Source organism: Onthophagus taurus, chromosome 1, assembly GCF_036711975.1.
Source record: "Onthophagus taurus isolate NC chromosome 1, IU_Otau_3.0, whole genome shotgun sequence".
In the NCBI taxonomy this organism is placed as follows: Eukaryota; Metazoa; Arthropoda; class Insecta; order Coleoptera; family Scarabaeidae; genus Onthophagus; species Onthophagus taurus.
Window position 1 is genome coordinate 2,117,248 of NC_091966.1, and position 19,321 is coordinate 2,136,568.

The window sequence follows — 19,321 nt, forward strand, 5'->3', positions numbered from 1 at the left end:
AGCGTCTATCGTAATCGCAATAGGGAAGATGATATTTATAAGCCAGATAGCGTACAAAGCGTCGTTGAACCGCTTCGATGCGATCACGATAGACCGCGTACATAGGATTCCACACTATGGAACCATAGGATAATACGCTATTAACAAATGCCATATAAAGGGATTTAATGCTTGTAAAATTGGTAAACTGTCTACTTATATTCTGATAACAAACCCTAGGTTACGCAGGGCTTTCGCCACCATGACTTCGATGTGAAGGTGGTATCTCAATTTGGCATCAAGTATAATGCCAAGATCCTTCACTCTGTCAGTAGAGATAATAGGTCTACCATTAAAGTTGTAATTAAAATTAATAGGATAGCGTTTCCATGTAAACGTTATTTTTTGGCATTTGTCATAGTTCAAATAAAGTTTGTTAACGCGACAGTAATCATGTAGACGATCAAGGAGCCTTAGGCAGTCATGACTAGAGCTGACTCTAGTAAATATTTTATTATCATCCGCATAGAGCAGAAATTTGGAAAATTTAAAGCAAGAAGAAATGTCGTTTATGTAAATTAGAAATAATGTGGGCCCAAGGTGACATCCCTAAGGCACACCAGATGAGATGGGTTTGTAGTCCGACAAAAAGCTACCCATCCTAACTGCCTGACTTCTGTCAGAAAGATATGACATTATCCAGCGCACAATGCCGGCAGGAACGTTAAAGGAGGACAGCTTTTGTATAAGAATTCCATGGTCAATCTTGTCGAAGGCTTTAGAGAAATCGGTATAAATTGCGTCAACCTGTGAGTCCTCATTTAAGGTAGAATGAATAAAATTAACATAAGACACTAAGTTAGACTCAACCGATCGGCCAGACAAGAATCCATGTTGTTCAGTAATGAGAGAGTGAGCAATAGAGTGGTTAAAGTAATCGCAAACAATTTTTTCAAAAACCTTGGGAATAGACGAGATAATAGAAATTGGACGGTAATTAGATACCAACTGTCTATTCCCTGATTTAAATATTGGAACGACAAAAGCTGTCTTCCACGCGCGCCGAAAAGTACCTTCGAGTAAGGATTTTGAAAAAATAAGAAAAAGTGGGGTCGACAGTAAACTCCCTCAAAAAGGAAGATGGAATACCATCTGGACCAGAGCCAGAGGACTTGTCAAGATGGGTCAAAACATTGAGGACTGCGTCAGCAGAGAACCAAGATGAAACACCCTGGCCACCGAAGACCATTGAGCGGTCAATACTACCATCTACGAAAACCGAGGCGAAATACTCTGCAAATGCACAAGAGATATCAGGACCTGAGGTCACCATTGACCCATCAACAGAAAACATAGCGGCCGGCAAGCCAGACACATCCCCTTTCCTGGACTTAACAAAGGACCAGATTCCTTTGGGATTTTCCATAACCCCCGCCTGAATCGAGTTTAAGTAATCTCTATAATCAGCCGCAATAAGCCTCTTAGACCTGGAGCGCAAGATAGAGAAAGCCAAGTAATCACTATTATGGCGAGTAGATTTCCATTTTTTATGGTAAAGCAGCTTTTCTTTAATGACACGAATAGTTGAACGTTTGTACCAGTAAGGAAAACGTTGCTTAGGCAGAAAGCGCTTTATTAACGCGGTCATAGAAAACTTCAACCATGCTCTCCACGCCCATCCCAGCAAAAACAGTCTGCCAATCGAGCAAAAAATTTAAATCTTTAGACCCGTTTCAGGGATTTTTCCATAAACCGTTTATAATGATTTTATCGCCTATATCCGTTACTTTACGGACACACTGTATACAACTAACACTATACCTAGAACTAGAATCATTTGGGTTTAGCCATACGTTTCTTAAGACGGATGAACCCGAATGATTCTAGTTTTTGGTCTAATGCTGCACAACAATTAAAACTTTCTAGTTCTAGGTCTAGTGTTAGTTCTAGTTTTATTTCAATGAAACATAATATACCACAATTTGACGCTGAACGACAACTAAAACAAGAACTAACACTAGCAGTAGAACTAAGACTAGACCTAGAAGTGTAGCGTTAGTTCTACTTTTAGTTCAATAAAAATATACAACTATTTAGCGCTGCATAACAATTAAAGGTAGAACTAGAGTCCTTAATTGATATATCGTATAGACAACTCGGGGAATTCCCCGAATTTATCTATGAACATGGAATAGAGCAACTTGGGGAATACCCGAGTTGGATTCTATCTATAAGCGCTAACATTAACATTTAAATATGTAAATCAATGTATTAAATAGATAATAACATTAATACTATGACGTAAAAATATTATTTTGCAGACGAGCAATTTGGGTCAATCCAAACCTTTTATCAACAACTTCCAAGTCTTTAAAACGAGACACAACGTTTGGAAAACCCAAGTTGATCCTATTCTAGAAGATGAAGAACATCCTTGGCAACAATTTCGGCAAAACAGCGAAACGAATGTTAAACACGTCAAAGATAAAGAAAAATCTTCGAGGTTTAAACCGAGACATCTATCGTTGTATCGACAAAAAAAAGGTGCCTTTATCACTAAAAAAAATGATAAAGGAAAATTAATTAAAGGTGAAAATAAAAAAATTGGAGCGATTCAAGTTGAAAAACAAAAATTTATTGAATAAAAATGAATTAATTTTATTTAGAATTGTTTTATTTTATTGAATAATTTTTTCTTATAAAAAGGACTTATTTATCGACGTAAAACTTTAGTCCAAAGCGTCAACAATTAAGCTACATCTTCAAGTGATGTAGCTTCCTGTTCAACTCTTCGAATTTCAAGATTTTTCTAATAAAGAAGTCCCCGTAGCGATGAGCCACTTTAGTATCAGCGATATGAATCATGTCGTTATCGATGTAGAAATCCAACTAAAACAAATTTATTTAAACTAAAACACAACCTATTTAAAATAATTTACCTCCGATCCACTTTGAAATTTCCCCTCCAACCCAGATGATCCTTTACTCCAAACCAAATTTTTCATCTTATGCTTAAAACACAATAAATGAATAATCAAACTTTCAATTTCCTTATCAATGTCAATGGGATTCTCATCCCTACGTTGATTTTGAGCCATAAACGTAGCTAATTTAGCTAAAGGAAGTGTGGTGTAAAGTTTTAAATAACTCCTAATCGTGGGTAAAGTACGTTGTTGTTGGACTTCATCCACAAAAACTTGAGTTTGCAATTTAATTTCGTCTTTAGAATAATCCTCTGGTGGTGCATCTACCGGGGGTGGACATGGTGATAAAAATTTCGGGCAAGCGAACAAGAAACAATTTTCGAATTCTTGTAAATCACCGTATTGCATTTTGTACATTTTTTCGTGGTACAATTTTTCACGTAAAGTTTGTTGGATTGATTCGTCGATACACTGGGGATGCAACACCAAACAAATCGCTAATAAATGATACATTTGGTCGGTTTGTTTGTTGATTTGATCGTGTTGATAACTTTTTGTGGCGAAAAGTTGTTTCGTTCTTTGTATGTAAAGTAAAATCGATGAAAATATTCTAATAGCATCTGAGTATCTTCGCATCATCATATAAGCAAACCCAACGTAATAAGATGTGGAGATTTGACACGCAGGGACGTGAGCAAATTGAGATTTAAGGTGCACCTCAATGTTATCTAATACTTTAATCGCTTGGTAATAATCGCCCAATAAAGAATGTAATCTTAACAAACCAACCAACGAGAAGTACCCCAACATTTTATAAAGGGAATGTCTCCCAAACATTCCAGCAACACTATCGGGATCTCCACCAGTTGCATAAACATCTAATTGTTGTTTAATGTTACTTTTATCCGCTAGCGAGTGAAGAACATTTAAAATGCACAAAACGTTCCACACTTTATTATGATTATTCAAAATCTCCAATTCTTGAAGAGATTTCTTTTGCAAACGAGCTCTGTATTGAGCGAACGATTGAAATTGATAAACAAATTCGTCAATTAATTCCCAAAGCCATAAATCGGGCAATTCCAATGGAACCGGTTCCTCGGAGTTTAAGATGTAATTGAAAAGATCGCAGTAATTGTAGAACGAGTTGAAACGTTGTTCTAATGTTGGACCTCCTGGAACTCGAGCGTAAATATGACGGAAATAGAGTTCTTTGTATAAAATCATGAATACCTAAACAAGTAAAAAAAATTACTTAATGTTTTTTTATTTATACAAATTGTAATACAATGAGTTTGTTTATAGATCTTAACATTATTCAATTCGCTAATTATTTAGTTCGTATATAATGACTTAATGATTTATTATTTTAGGTTCATTCAGTGAAACAGCTGAACATTGATTTAAGATGATAATTAGTTGTAACTGCTTAATTCTAACTTATAAAAAAAACACTTGATTCCAATCCAGCGTATTTATAGAGAAGATAGTGAACGTTTATGATATTCCACCACACGAATTACCTTTTAAGGTGCAATGTCAACCTCATGACTGCAACGGCTATAGCCGCGTAGCTACAGATGCGCAACTTTGGATATTTTAGACCAATCGCTAATTTCTATTGAATTATATGAACGCGTTGCAATGACGCGACTTTGGCGAGGTGACAGAAGCGCCTGCAGCGATGCACCTGCAAAAACAGCAGTTTAGCCGCCAAAGATTAATACGTGAAAAGAAATAACAGGCTGGATCTAGTTCAAATGCGCTGGACTTTAGCGCCATATCACTACTACGCATCAAATTGATGGTGATAATGAGCCATCGGAATATGTCCAAAATCAAGAAGGATTGGAGGTAAAGCCATCATCACAAGATAAAAGTCTGGAAATACGTCTCAATTAAATTGTCCAACGCGATAAAAAACTACACACAATTTTTTTGAAATTATTGAGTGTCTATAATCTATGCTATCAAAACCCAAGAAATTCGAAGAAATTGGTATTGATGCTTTCTTTGGGAGTTCTACCCAAATAAAACCACACAAGGATATTTGGAAGATAACTAGTGAGTTGGAATTGATGGAACTGCAACGACCATCATCTACTGCGTCTACCAACCTCTCTATGTAAAAAAATGTTGAAACTTGTTTTCGTCTTACAAAAGACATCAGTTGGCCAATATATTTTGGAAACCTCTCTTCTCGGACAGAAAAATACCATGTGGACTTTTCTTCTTCCATTCCTGCATCATACTATGAAGACATTGTTGTCTCCATGATAACATGATGGTCCAGTATTCGGTTCATCCAGTATTTGTTCTATTGCGATTTTTATCTTATTATGGAAGAGATAGATAATTTTCTACAATTTTCATGGCTGTACTTAGAAGCGGTGTACCTCTATAATTATTACAATTTTTTTGTCTATATACAGGTGTGTCAAATGTCTGGAATATAGCCAATAATTTCGCCATTTGTGGTTTTAAAGAAAAATGTTTCAAATAAAAAATACTTTATTAATTGTGGGGCATCTTTTGGCCATACTTGCTTGTATACATTGTTCTTTGTTTCGTTGCTATGGCAACCAACATTGTTATTTTAAATGGTATGCATATTTTAATAGAGGATAAATCCCTCTACGCGATGAACATATCAAACCATATGGTTGTATTAGAAAAAAATCGAGAAAATTTGCGTTTTTGAAAGTCTTAAATTAACAAATTACAATCGAAGTAGGCGTCGAAATAACGCCGTTGCAAGCTTTAAATGTCAAAAAATTGACAGTGAACAGGAATTGACAGGAGGTGTTAAAAACCTTCCAAAAAGTTGATGGCCAAAGACAGTTACCAATGACCATACATTATTAATTATTCATAATTGTTGAAACTGTAATTTTTTTGACATTTAAAGCTGTCAGCGGCGTTATTTCGGCGCCTACTTTAATTGTAATTAGCTGATTTAAGACTTTCAAAAAACGCATTTTTTCTCGATTTTTTTCTTATACAACCATATGATTTGATATGCTCATCGCATAGAGGGACTTACCCTCTATCAAAGTATGCAAAAAAAAATATATACATCCCATTTAAAATAACAATGTTGGTTGCCATAGCAACGAAACAAAAAACAATACAAACAAGCAAATATCGCCAAAAAATGCGCCATGATTAATAAAGAAACTTGTATTTGAAACATTTTTCTTTAAAACCACAAATGGCGAAGTTATTGGCTATATTCCAGACATTTGACACAAACTGTATAAGTTTCTTCTTGTCATGATTGTTTTAATATATGCAGTAACCAACGTTCTGAAAAGTCGTTCGCTTCGCGTCTCTCTGGACATGCCATAACACGTTAATAACCATCCCACTGATAAACACCGAATGTTATATATACACCACATATATTTACCGTATTTTGTTATGGAACACACTGTATGTAACATTTTCCGTTTATAATGTGGTACATTTCTGTTGCGAAGTGCGCTTTAGGTTAATTAAAATAAAAAGGCCAGTAGAAAATTAAAATGTAACAAAAATTTCGAAAAACAACGTTTTTATTGTTTAATAACCTAAAGTGCACTCTGTAACAAGTTATGGACCCAGGTGGACGGAAGAAATTGAGAGGTTAAGAAGACGTGTTGGATGTGTTTTTGAGAAATGAGGTTAGAAAGAATAGCAACGTTGGGTTAGCGTATTTAATTAAATAAAAAAAAGAAAAAATTAAAATATGTAGTCATCTCAGGGTGGTGTTGGAAACGATAAAAAGTGGAATGTATGGAAATTTCAAATAAAAGTTGTTTATGGCAAAAGCATAGGAGGTTTTGGTAACTCCACTTTGGTACATTATGCAATGTTCAACCGCTTACGAGATGTGGAAAAAACTGGAAGAAATCTATGACAGAATATCGATAATTAGCATTTGTTAACTGAGCAGTTTCATAATTTAAAATTTGAAGAAGAAAATATAAATGACTTTGTAACAAAAGTTACTAACCTTTGTGCAAACATGAACCAGCAAGGAGAAGAAGTTCCAGAAAAGATGGTAATGACGAAGGTAATAATGGCGTTGCCAGAGAAATACATACATTTACTAACAGAAGAACAAAGAGTAGGAAGAGAAGATAACTCTGTTGCTTTAGTAGCGAACAAAGAAGGAAAAAAATGTTTTCCTGTGGTAAAGAGCAATTGAATGTTTCTATTGCAAGAAAAAAGGGCACAGAATGAAGGATTGTTACCAAAGGAAAAAAGAGAAAGTGAAACCAAAGAAAGAAAACAAAAACAAGATGAGAAACAAAACGGTTTAGCGTTGATTGCATTGTCCGAAGCATTAATTAACACTGATTGGTACTTAGACAATGGTGCGTCATATCATGTGTAATAAGTTGAATTTATTTGATCGATATGTATCACTACAAAGTCACAGAACAATAAAAATTGGTGATGGGACAACAATGAAGAGTGCGGAATGGGAACTGTCAGTATGTTAGCTTATAATGGTAAAAGCTTTTAACCAGTTACACTTCAAGATGTGTTATATGTTCCTGATTTGAAGATAAACTGATTCTCGCGAGGATGTGCGCTAGATAAGCGAATTACTCTACAGTCAGACTCTAACAAGGTAGAATTAATATTGAAGAACGGAAACACATGTGCGATTGCTAAACGAAGCGGTAAACTGTTTAAAATGATTTTTAAAATAAATAAAAATTTATTTTGGCAAAGGTAGAACATAATTTAATCTGATGGCTCAGAGCAATGGCTCATCAAAACTTTAGACAAATTAGAAAGGTTTTAGAGCAGAACAATATTGTCGTAAAAGAAAGCTCAAAGTTCTGCAGATTTGTGTTCCAATGCAGGAATTTTCGATTGGTGGTTCAAAACATATGTTTCTTTTAAAGGATGATTGTTCTAATTATAAGACTGCTTATTTCTTAAAAAGTAAAGATGAGGTGTAAAAAATTAAAACAGTTCATAATTGAATTAAAGAACCAAATTGGAAGGGATATAAAAATCGTTAGAAATGATAATGGAAAAGAATTTGTATATGTTTCAGTATAAGATCTATTAACAGAATATGGAATTATACATCAGCTCACTGCACAAAATTTAAATTTCGACCATGAGAATTGTTTACTGGTAAGTTCTTTACAATAATTACATAAAGAAGTATGTTTATTAATGCCAAAATATTAGCCTTAATGTAGTTAATATAAAATTTTTAATTAAAAAAAATTTTCAAGATAACATATTTTATCATTTTTAATGTTATCAATTTTTTAAATAACTTAATTTTGAAATAGGGTTTTTATAAGAGACCAAGTTGGCAATCTTGAACCTTGTGTGTCAGTGTCTGTGTGTTAATTGTATCAGATTGTATTGGGGGGAAGATAAAGTTGAGTTCTGGTTTTAACAGTTTTTGAACTATACAATAGTAAAAGTTGTTATTAAATAATAAAAACGTTTTTGTTACATCTTAAGTTTCTCCTAGCCTTTTTATTTTAATTAACCTAAAGTGCACTCTGCAACAATTTCCTACAACTTTTCTCTAAGAACAGAGTAACTTGGATGTATATGTCTAATTGTGAGACAAACAAACGTGTATAAAAGCATAACTATGGCTCCTCCAGAGACAAGTGGTCTCTTCATCTCTTCACAACATTTCTCTTCCTTGTGGACTCATATATTTTATCATATCTGTGATTAATCTACCTTCTCCAGGAGCTATTATTATTCTTTAATTACTTTGTTACCATTTCTAACTCTTTCCATAAACCCAATCATCTTTTCTTGTCTTAACACTTGGCTTGGTCATCATCTTTTGACCTTTGTTTATGTTGTTATGTATCCTATGTAACCTCATGTTCTGAAACTAAACTCTGAAATTGAAATTTCATGTTTTGAAATTAAAGTTTCGTTTTCTGATGTTAAACTTGAAAAGGTGCAATCAATATATTGCAGTGCTTCAGTCGCTAGCGATTTCGGTTAAACTTAAAGTAAAGAGTGTGTGATTTCGCCTGATTAAGTCGACGTTTAGGATTAATACCACATCAACCAAAATTTGTAAACACGTACTGCGGCGTCTCAGTTGCAAACTATCTCTGCTAAACTAATGTGGTGAACTTAGAACCTCGCCTGATAGAGCCAAAAACAGCCGAAACAGTGAAATTAATACTAAGAAAAAACTTGTTAACACATACGGCAATATCTTGGCGGAATAAATCTATAAATATTAAGGTTTTAAATATTCATCAGAAAAAGGAAGTAAAAATATTTACCTGTTGAGAATAAAAACATTGTCTTCATAATTAACACTGAATTTCACATGAATTTCTAATTCAATCCTTAAAAACACTGTAATACATATTAAGACAAATTTTCCATGTAAACCTTGTTTACTGAAAAATTTTTAATATTATTAAGTTTCTATTAAAAGTATGCAACCCTTATAACAGAACTAATTTCAATTAATTTATTCAATTAATTCATAAATCATTATAGAGGCAACACGAACTAAAGCAACCCAAACAAATTCATTGAATAACAATAAGATCTACAAACAATGATAATGATATTGTTAATTTTATTTGTGTACAATTTTTATTTTTATTGGTTTTTACTTAATGTTTGAAGGTCAGGTTCCGGATCTGAGTCATAAAACAAGTTTAACTAATTAAAATTCAAACAAGCATTTTACGTTATAAAATCATTTTGATAAAATACGTAATAATGCTGCAAATAAAAAAGGCATGCACTATGAACCATTTAATCTAATAAAAAAAAATCGCGATATGAAACTGTTTAAAAAGATAAGGTGCGTCGGTTTCAATGGAATCAATTCTCATCAATTATACACAAAGTGAACGCAACCATTTGTTGCACTTCAATCAATATGAACCAGGAATTTCTCAATATGTTTGGAAAATTCAAGGAGACCGCTGAAGAAGCAATGAAGTCGAATCAAAACTTTGAAAAATTTGGAGAGTACAGCAAAAAAATCCAAGTAACTTTTTTGGAGAGTGTTGCTGAAGTATCAAGAAAAGGAGGAGATGGTAAGTTTAAATATACTTACTGGGTCGCTTGTAATAGCTGCGGAAACTTCGCTCTCCTCCGGCCATGGTCTCTTTTCGAAATAATCTTCTGTTAGCTTCGGCCAGTGAACTTCGTACAAATTTTGAAGTTCAAAAACTGATCCCTCGCTGATCGCATTTCGAAAATAAGTCAAGAAATTCTTCACGACATCGGGCATCTTATAATTCGCCGTACGATTGAAATCGGCATCCCCGGCTGATTCGGCCCCGTGGCCCCCATAATCGCTCTCATAGTCGTAGTTGTAATTCTGTACAAAATTGTCAAAATAGACAAGTGAAATTAAGATTTATCGACAGAAGAGAACATTTTAACGCGAAAATAATAAGTTTTATGGGATTAGTCCATGCAAAACACGTCGGTACGTATCTAATTAAAAAGGTCGGCTTTTTTGAGGTTATGTTTCACATGCGGTTAAAAAATCAAACGGGGATAATTGAAATTAATTGAATAGTGTTCGAAAATGTAAGACATTACACTTACCGAATCGCTTTCTTCGTACATTTCCGTAATTTTCCTTAAATTACACCACAAACTACTTTGACAAGTTAGCAATCAATATGGTTGACTTAACCTAGAAACAAACCGGACTCTAGCGGGCGTTTTTTAATTAAACTTATTTTTTTTTAAATTTAATAATTCAAATTTATTTTTATTATATTTGTTATTATTTTAATGTATTAATGTATTCTGAACGTTATTTGAACTTAATAATTTTGTGGATTTTTTATTTTATTTAAAACGATAACAATCTGGAATGATTGGTTTGAAACTTGGCTAAACTTGACTTGAATTGTAAAAAGCAAGAAGGGAGACACTTTTTTTATACTTCTTGGTTATTACAACACTACCCTTAAATAAATCTTGCCTAATACATTTATTACACCTTATTATTGGGTCTAAACTATAAAATGTTTAACCGTAAGTAAATCTGAAAATACATAATTAAAATTGAGGTTATTCCCCCTCTTTTATGACAGTTTTTTTTATTTAAAATTATTTTTTGTAGTGCTACGAAGTTTACTTCCCACTGAATCTCCACCTACTAAAGTACTAGATGTTAAACCTGATGTTTATGCGGAAAGACACCCTATTTGCCGTGAGGATAGTCTCGTTCTTTACGCACCAAATAGCACAAAAGGGGAGAAGTCAAAATTTGAGATTGTTTTGCATAAACCTTACACAGAAAGTTTACATCAAGCATTTAGGTAAAACACATTTTATTTTTAGTTTAATCTATTTTATGGGTTAAAAAAATTATTATGTTATAGTTTATTTCGTGCAGAAGAACAAGCTGATGCCGAAGAACGTTTCATTTACCTTAAAGATAAACTCCCAAAGTTTATAGAAATCGCTAAAGAGATGGGAAATTCCCATGGTTTACAAAAAATTTGTGATGTAATTGCAGAACATCCATCGTGGACCATGGCACATATGGCCGCCCATTTCGCGCTTTACGATACTTTTAATAACGATATTATTAATAGTTATTTAAACAGCTCTGACGCAGCTACAGGAATGTCACCTTTACAAGTTGCTATAACCACAAATAATCTAAAAACTGTACAAATTTTGATACAATCAAAATGTTCTTTGGAACATGTCGATCATGATTCAAATACTGTTTATCATTTTGCTGCAAATAGTTGTAAGGAAATTATTACAGCTCTTTCGCAAGATTCCCCCCCGCGTTGTTTAAACGGAAAAAATAAATTGGGTTATACCCCTTTGCATTTGGCTTGTTTGGCCGATAAGCCTGATTGTGTTAAAGCACTTTTACTTGCTGGGGCTGATGTAAATATAGCAGCCAGTCAAGAAGGACCCGAAGGCGAAGGGAATAATATTCCCGGATACGTCGGTCATTATTTGCAAAATAACCCCAATACACTTTCGAATCAAGATATGAAAAATGGGGGAACCCCCCTACACTGGGCGATATCTCGACCAGTCATTGACGCATTAGTTGATGTTAATTGCTTAATAAACGCCGTGAATTTTCAAAATCGAACCGCATTACATGTGATGATCTTACAAAAAAAATTGGAATGTGTTGTTGCTTTATTAAGTAGAGGGGCGGAAACTAACATTAGAGATTGCGACGGAAATACTCCTTTACATTTGGCTGTTAACACGGGAAATAACTCGATTATTCAATGTTTAATTATTTTTGGGGCTGATTTAGACGCGTTGAATTACAAAGGCGAAACTCCGCGACATTTAGCTGCAAGAAGTAATAATTCAAGGGGATTGTATTGTTTGCATGCTGTTGGGGCGAGTAGATGTACCCCCGATGTTTCTAATTGCGTAATTGGTTGTAAACATAACGGAGATTATAATGGGGAACCACCACCAAGCATTTTTGGCCCCACAAATCGTGATTTATTAAACGACATGTTATCTGTAGCTGCGATGCATACTGCTTCGGAGAAACACGGAGATAATCTCCCAAAAAAAGGACGTTTACTTTGTTTAGATGGAGGTGGAATTCGTGGATTAATCCTAATTCAAATGCTTTTGGAATTAGAAGCCGCTATCGGGGGACCAATTAACAACTGCTTTGATTGGATCACTGGAACTAGTACGGGAGGGATTCTCGCGTTGGGTTTAGCCGCTGGAAAAACTTTGAAAGAGTGTCACTGTTTGTATTTCCGATTAAAAGACCAAACGTTTATCGGCATTCGTCCATATCCAAGCGAACCCCTTGAAAGCATGTTAAAGGAATGTTTGGGTTCTGACTCGGTTATGACCGATATTAAACAACCGAAACTTTTAATTCCCGGAGTTTTAGCCGATCGAAAACCGGTCGAGCTACATTTATTTAGAAATTATGAGAGTCCGAGTGAAATTTTGGGCGTCAATTATAATTCTCCTTATGAATTACCTAAACCACCTGAAGAAACTTTATTATGGCATGTTGCAAGGGCCACCGGTGCAGCTCCTACTTATTTTAGGTAAAATTGTGTTATGTTTTGTCATCTATTTGACATAAAATATAATGTAATTGAGTTATTTTTCATATTGATACATAACATAAAATACTCATGTGAAATTAATACATTTAAAGTATATTCCTTACCACGAGAAATTGTATGGAATAAAATTTTGGCCGTAGGGCTTAGATTAAAGCATTTTTTTAAAGGCTAGGCAACCAAATATAATTACTAAATCCGAGAATCATGTTGTGGCGCTTTATCAATTACAATTTTTGATATTTTTACTAATTAAGCCGAGGCTCAGTGATTAATATCGTATCAATCTGAAACTGGTCATTATATTGTGGAGCAAACGACATCGGCATAATCAGGCTATGTCGTAAAATCTCCTTCCTAAGTTTAATCGAAATCGCTTGCAACCAAAACGTTCCATAATGATGATTACTTTTGGGTTGCACTATATTAATTGTATAGCCTCGGCATCATCAACTGCAATTTTTGATTTTTTCACTAACTAAGCCGAGTCTCAATGATTAATATCGCATCAACCTGAAATTGGTCATCACATTGTGGAGCCTCTGCCGCAAAGGACATAGGCATAATCAGGCTATGTCATAAAATCCTCCATCCTAAGTTTAGTCGATGTCGCTTGCAGCCGAGACGTTCTAATATGATGATTACTTTTGGGTTGATTAATTGAATAGCCTCAGCATGATGCAATTTTTGATCTTTTCACTAATTAGCCGAGACTCAGGGATTAATATCGTATCAACCTGAAACTGGTCATCATATTGTGGAGCAAACGACATCGGCATAATCAGGCTATGTCATAAAATCTCCATCCTAATATTAGTCGAAGTCGCTTGCAGCCAAGACGTTCCAATATGATGATTACTTTTGGGTTGAACAATATTAATTGTATAGCCTCGGCATTATCAAATACAATTATTGATCTTTTCACTAATTAGCTGAGACTCAGTGATTAACCCATTTACGGCCACGGTAGAAAATAATTGTAAACTTTAGAAAAAAATTATTGTTTATTGCAAAAAATACACTGTTGGAAATAATTCACGAGCACACCCTATATAATCTGAACGCGTGAAGATAAATCCATAATATTTGCGGAGCACAAAGGTTTACTGTAGACGAGTTTATTCAGCGAGTTTCGAGTTGTTCTGTCGCGGCATTGTTGACTTAGCTGCCCTTCCAAGTGGAACATTCCGTCGCTATGGAGACAGAAGTGGGTGGAAAATACCGGTCGTTTTTAGTGTGGTGTGAGCGACTACATTGTTATCGTACTCTGTGCGCAATGGATGGGCGATCGCGTTACTTAACACTTTGCTCGCGAGTTTGAGCGAGGAATGGATGTGGGTATGCACATTCAGGGTGTATCGTTCCGTGAAATTGTGCGTCGTCTCGAGTGGTCGTTATCGGCAGTGCAACGGGCTTGGCGAGAATGGTCTGAGGTAGGACATAGGTACCTTTAGCCGCGGCCCGGACGGCCCTGCGCGACCCCAGCACACGAGGATCGCGCTCTTGTGCTCAGCGCTTTAGCGTCGTGTGCGTCCTCCTCAAGGCAACTTGGAGCTGTTTCGCCACCGGCAGGGGAAGGCGTACTCACTACGCGAACTTTATGGCGGCGTTTGGTAGATAGTGGACTGCGCGCGCGTTGTGCGATACAGCGAATTCCAGTAACACCCGAGCACCGCAGCATACGTCACGAGCGGGTTGACGCTAGGCATTAGTGGGTTGCCGAGTAGAGGGACATTTTGTTTTCCGACGAATCAAGATTCGAATTGAGCACCGGTAATGCGCAAATTTTAGTTCGTCGGAGACGTGGTGATTGTCTACTCAAGCAGTGCGTACAAGAACGCCCTATCCACTAACAACCGAGCATTATGGTATGAGGTGCGATTACACATGGTGGATGTATACGTCTGCTGCGTGTATAGCAGACCATGACGGGTTAACGATACCTAGATGAGGTGCTACGGTCCGTTGTACTTCCCTACGTTCGGCGGTGCCCAGGTCTACTGAACATACACGACTACGTCCGACCGCACATCGGGCGTGTTGTACAGATCTTTGTGGAAGAGCACCGTATACGAATGCTTCCATGGCCAGCTTGTTTTCCGGATCTGAATCAGATCGAACATGTTTGGGACATGGCTGGTCGGAGACTTCAACGTTATCCGGCTTCCCAGGCTAACGTTGAGGAGTTATGGAGACGAGTTGAGGTGGCATGGTTGGCCATCCCTCTCGCTACAATACAGCGGCTTATAGACTCCATACCACGTCGTGTAGCGATGGTACGCGAAGCTCACGGGGGATACTCTTGTTATTGATGTTTCTCCTACTACTTTAGTACTACTTCCATACCAAATTTGATTACGCTAGACACACGCGTTCAAATTATACAGGGTATGCTCGTGAATTATTTCCAACAGTGTATGTTAACTAAGACGATTCGGCATATATCAAATCAAAAAAAAAATTGGGTATATGAAAAAGATGATGGTGCGTAAACGAACCTTTGGCTAAACATATGTATATTTACTTGTGGTAATCCTCAAAACATTTTATAATATGTAAATGTACTTTACACTTCGCACAAATATAAATAGTATGAGTTTTACACAATTTACAACAACGTCTGGCTTTATTAACTTCTTCCTTAATGGTATGACCCACGTTATCAATACGATCTTCTGCAGGAACGGTACCTCCAAATGATGGATTCATATTATTACCTGCATTATCATCTTCCGCCTTCATCAGACGTACGGCAATGTATGACTTGAGCGTCATTTTATAATTATTTGTCTAGAAAATTTACAAACAACGGCCACCACCACTTTTTGCCTCCCACATTTATTATATAGTTGAAAATTCCATTATCACGTAAGTCTACGCCTCCCATATATTTGTTATACTCAGAGATTATATTTGGTTGAGGAATCATAACGACTTTCCGCTCTCTTCGGTCGTCAATCGTCTAGCGGTGGTCAAAGGTTGCACACTAAAGTTATTGCTAATAATGGTAACTACTGAATTGTCGTTCCATCTAGTCAAGAATATTTTTGTCTCTTCGTCAAATACGGAATCATAATTACCTTGTTTCTTTTTCGAAATATCTTTGATACTTTCTAAAGGACATTTAGCTGTTCGATTATCTCTTATGGTTTCCGTAGCGTAAAAGTCCTTTTCATTCAAAAATTTCAATAACTTGTACGAAGAGAAAAAGTTGTCAAAATATATCCGATGATTTTGTTTGGTTTTTACGATCTTTAGCAAATCAACAACAACTTGGCCTCCTAAGCCAAGTTCTGATTTTTCTCTTGATGTGTTTGTCCCTTCATATGGAGCAAATTGAAATAAATATCCATCCGAAGACGACAGGCACCAAACCTTGAACTCGAATCGCACGGGCTTCCCTGTTATAAACATTTTGCAACAATGTCTTCCAAAATAACACATCATCTGTCTGGACTTGTATTCCCAGGTGAAATATACGTATCTGGCCAATGGTGCATTTATGTACCACCGAGTTTAGCGTAATTTTTTATAAAGAAAATCACAAAACATTTCCAAACTAATGCACTAATAGCAACATATAAAGATTTGAGTTTGCGAATATCCACGTAGAAAAATTAAAATCAAAATTAGTAACAATTTATATAATATATGTCTAAATTTGTGAAATTTTAACTGATACCATAGCATTAAGTCATAATATTAGAAGAATATAAATTATCGTTAAAAATAACCTAATCTTTTAAGTAACTTTTCATCCTAGAATGAAAAGTGTGTTGTCAATAATAAGTGAAAAAGTGGTGCGTTAACACCCACTGTCCATCCTAAGTGTAGTCGAAGTTGTTTGCAGCCGAGACGTTCCAATATGATGATTACTTTTGAGTTGACCAATATTAATTGTATAGCCTCGACATGATCAACTGCAATTTTTGATCTTTTCACTCATTAGCCAAGACTCAGTAATTAATATCGTATCAACCTGAAACTGGTCATCATATTGTGGAGCAAACGACATCGGCATAATCAGGCTGTCATAAAATCTCCATCCTAAGTTTAGTCGAGGTCGCTTGCAGCCGAGACGTTCCAATATGATGATTACTTTTGGGTTGAACAATATTAATTGTTCGGCCACAAGCAACCTCGGTTTTATAAGGTAAATTTGTAGACTAATTAAGCCGAGGTTGCTTACAGCCGTGGCTCAATGTAACTTTATCAAATAGAGCTGATATTTTCATTGATTAAGGCCCACTTTTACCATCCTCCTGATAAACTATCTAGAGGGTAGTTGCCATGGTTACGGCGGTTTTAAGCGCTCTCATTGGCTAAGAACTGGATTTATCTATCGGATAAATTTATCAGGAGGTGGTAAAAGTGGGCCTAAGCCGAGGTTGCTTGCAGTTGAGACTCAGTGATTAACATTATATCAACCTCAAATTAATCATCATATTTCGAAATCGATGAGTCATTTACGTTTCTCGTGGTAAGAATATCATTATAGTTTTCAAATTAATTTAATTTTATTCCCCCATCATTTTTTTAACCATAATAAACTTCATGTCCTTATTAAAAATGTGTTTTAGAATTTTTATGTCAACCGAGATGAATAAAAATTAAATAATTATTGTTCACAGAGCTTTTGATAGATTCCTAGATGGTGGTTTAATCGCGAATAATCCAACGTTGGACGCCCTAACGGAAATTCACGAATACAACTTGGCGTTAAGAGCGAAACATCGTACAAGCGAAGAATGTCCCGTACATATCGTTGTTAGTTTAGGGACGGGTCTTATTCCGGTTACGGAATCAAACGTTTCTAGAATGTTACCTGAAAATATTTGGGAAGGAGCTAAATTGGTTTTTGGTTTGCCAGCGTTAGCATCTTTGCTCGTTGATCAGGTAATAAAAATAAACAAATTTTTATCAATATAATACAATAAAAATTTTAGGCTACTGCGACTGACGGAAGAGTTGTGGATAGAGCAAGAGCTTGGTGCTCTTCTTTGGGAATCCCCTACTTCAGGTTTAGCCCGCAATTGTCTGAGGACGTCGCCATGGATGAAAAATCCGACGAAAGATTATGTAAAATGTTATGGGAAACGAAAGCCTACATGTACGCAAATATGGCTTCAGTAAGAGAAGTTGCAAATCTACTTACACGGGAGTAAATGTATTGATTAAAAAACTCCTTTAGAAAAATGTTTGTACTCCTTTTAGATTTATCTAGATTTTATATAATTCTAAACTTTATAATAGGGCTCACTATTTATTATTAATTTTGAAATAAATAAATGTATTTAAACGGTTCCCACAGTTAAAAAAATAAAAAATATTTGTACACTTAATTCAATTTTTAAAAATAATATATTCTAAAAAAATTAATATAAAGTAAGTATATCCTAAAATTATAAAACAGCCATTTTATCTCATTTCTTCATCATTTAATTTTTTTATTTTCATTTATCTCTTGTTAAGGTACTAGCAGATGATCGAGCTTTAATCGAAGAATCCCTTGAACTTTTTTCGGTCGAACTACCCTGCGTACTCTGCGATTTCGATTTACTAGAACTCCTAGTATTCTTCGACTCATTTGAATCCGTCGAATTCGATAACCGATAAGTTTCCTTAGACATCTTGGACGCTTTCGAATAATCTGAAGAAAACGTATCCGTTCGTTCCCCCGATTTAGCTCTAGACGACGTTTCCGTTGCCAAATAAACCGTTTTATTCGGGTCGCTAACGCCGTCTTTAGTTATCCTTGATTTCGGCGTATCTTGTGTTTTAACACTTTGAGTCGAATTCGATTTCGAACCGCATTCGATATCAGGTCGCGGTTTATCCGGCTTATTCTTCAAACATTTGTAGAGATGATACAAAACGAACGAGACCAAAACTACTAACATTGCCACACATACTGATGATATCTGAAAGTATATCGCTAGTAAACCGCCTATGAAAAGGAGAATTGTTGATAAACATATACACATAAGTTTACAAAGAAATATTTGTGGGCACATCTTAAAAAAAAATATTGTAAAAAAAATTTTATAACCTAAATTGATATATTTGAGTGATGGTTTATGATTAAAATGTTTTTTTAATAGACAAGTTTTTTTAATATACAGGATGTTTACTAAATATGTATTAATAATTTATTAATTTACACAGATATTCTAGATTTGGAGGAAATTCTGATACAATTTGAACTCTACTCATCACATCATACTCTGGTTTCTGGAATAAATTCAAGATTGCTAGGACTGATGAACTTACTATGAGATAACTTTTAGCTACTTTGGAATAACTCAGAATTAACTTGAACTTTTATCAGTTATTTTAGCGAGGTCTCTACGAATATATTATTAA

General features: G+C 35.3%; 4 protein-coding genes across 7 annotated transcripts in view; 2 read left to right on the forward strand and 2 right to left on the reverse strand.

Annotated features, from left to right (window-relative positions):
* The window catches only part of LOC111423588 (pentatricopeptide repeat-containing protein 1, mitochondrial), an 11,441-nt gene extending 8,801 nt beyond the window's left edge, over nt 1-2,640 (forward strand). The window contains exon 4 of the mRNA XM_023056852.2: nt 2,301-2,640. Coding sequence (XP_022912620.2) covers nt 2,301-2,624 — 324 coding nt within the window. The 3' untranslated portion in view covers nt 2,625-2,640. The remainder of the gene's footprint in view (nt 1-2,300) is intronic.
* Nucleotides 2,593-10,583, reverse strand: LOC111423591 (eukaryotic translation initiation factor 3 subunit l). The gene is made up of 4 exons (XM_023056855.2): nt 10,473-10,583; nt 9,973-10,239; nt 2,919-4,136; nt 2,593-2,868 (listed from the first exon to the last, which is right to left on the reverse strand). The coding sequence occupies exons 1-4, from the start codon at nt 10,491-10,493 to the stop codon at nt 2,734-2,736; spliced, it is 1,641 nt and encodes a 546-aa protein (XP_022912623.1). The 5' UTR covers nt 10,494-10,583; the 3' UTR covers nt 2,593-2,733.
* Nucleotides 9,616-18,300, forward strand: LOC111423590 (calcium-independent phospholipase A2 VIA). Of its 3 annotated transcripts, none has more exons than XM_023056853.2 (5): nt 9,616-9,952; nt 10,999-11,197; nt 11,261-12,940; nt 17,590-17,854; nt 17,905-18,300. In XM_023056853.2, the coding sequence occupies exons 1-5, from the start codon at nt 9,793-9,795 to the stop codon at nt 18,121-18,123; spliced, it is 2,523 nt and encodes an 840-aa protein (XP_022912621.1). In that variant the 5' UTR covers nt 9,616-9,792; the 3' UTR covers nt 18,124-18,300. The 3 variants fall into 3 exon arrangements, with proteins under 3 accessions (XP_022912621.1, XP_071050345.1, XP_022912622.1); XM_071194244.1 differs by lacking the exon at nt 9,616-9,952 and adding an exon at nt 10,256-10,350; XM_023056854.2 differs by lacking the exon at nt 9,616-9,952 and adding an exon at nt 10,718-10,910.
* The window catches only part of LOC111423582 (uncharacterized), a 10,253-nt gene continuing 9,232 nt past the window's right edge, over nt 18,301-19,321 (reverse strand). For both annotated transcript variants that reach the window (XM_071194259.1, XM_023056846.2), the window contains exon 8: nt 18,301-18,879. In XM_071194259.1, the coding sequence (XP_071050360.1) occupies nt 18,412-18,879 (468 nt within the window). In that variant the 3' untranslated portion in view covers nt 18,301-18,411. The remainder of the gene's footprint in view (nt 18,880-19,321) is intronic.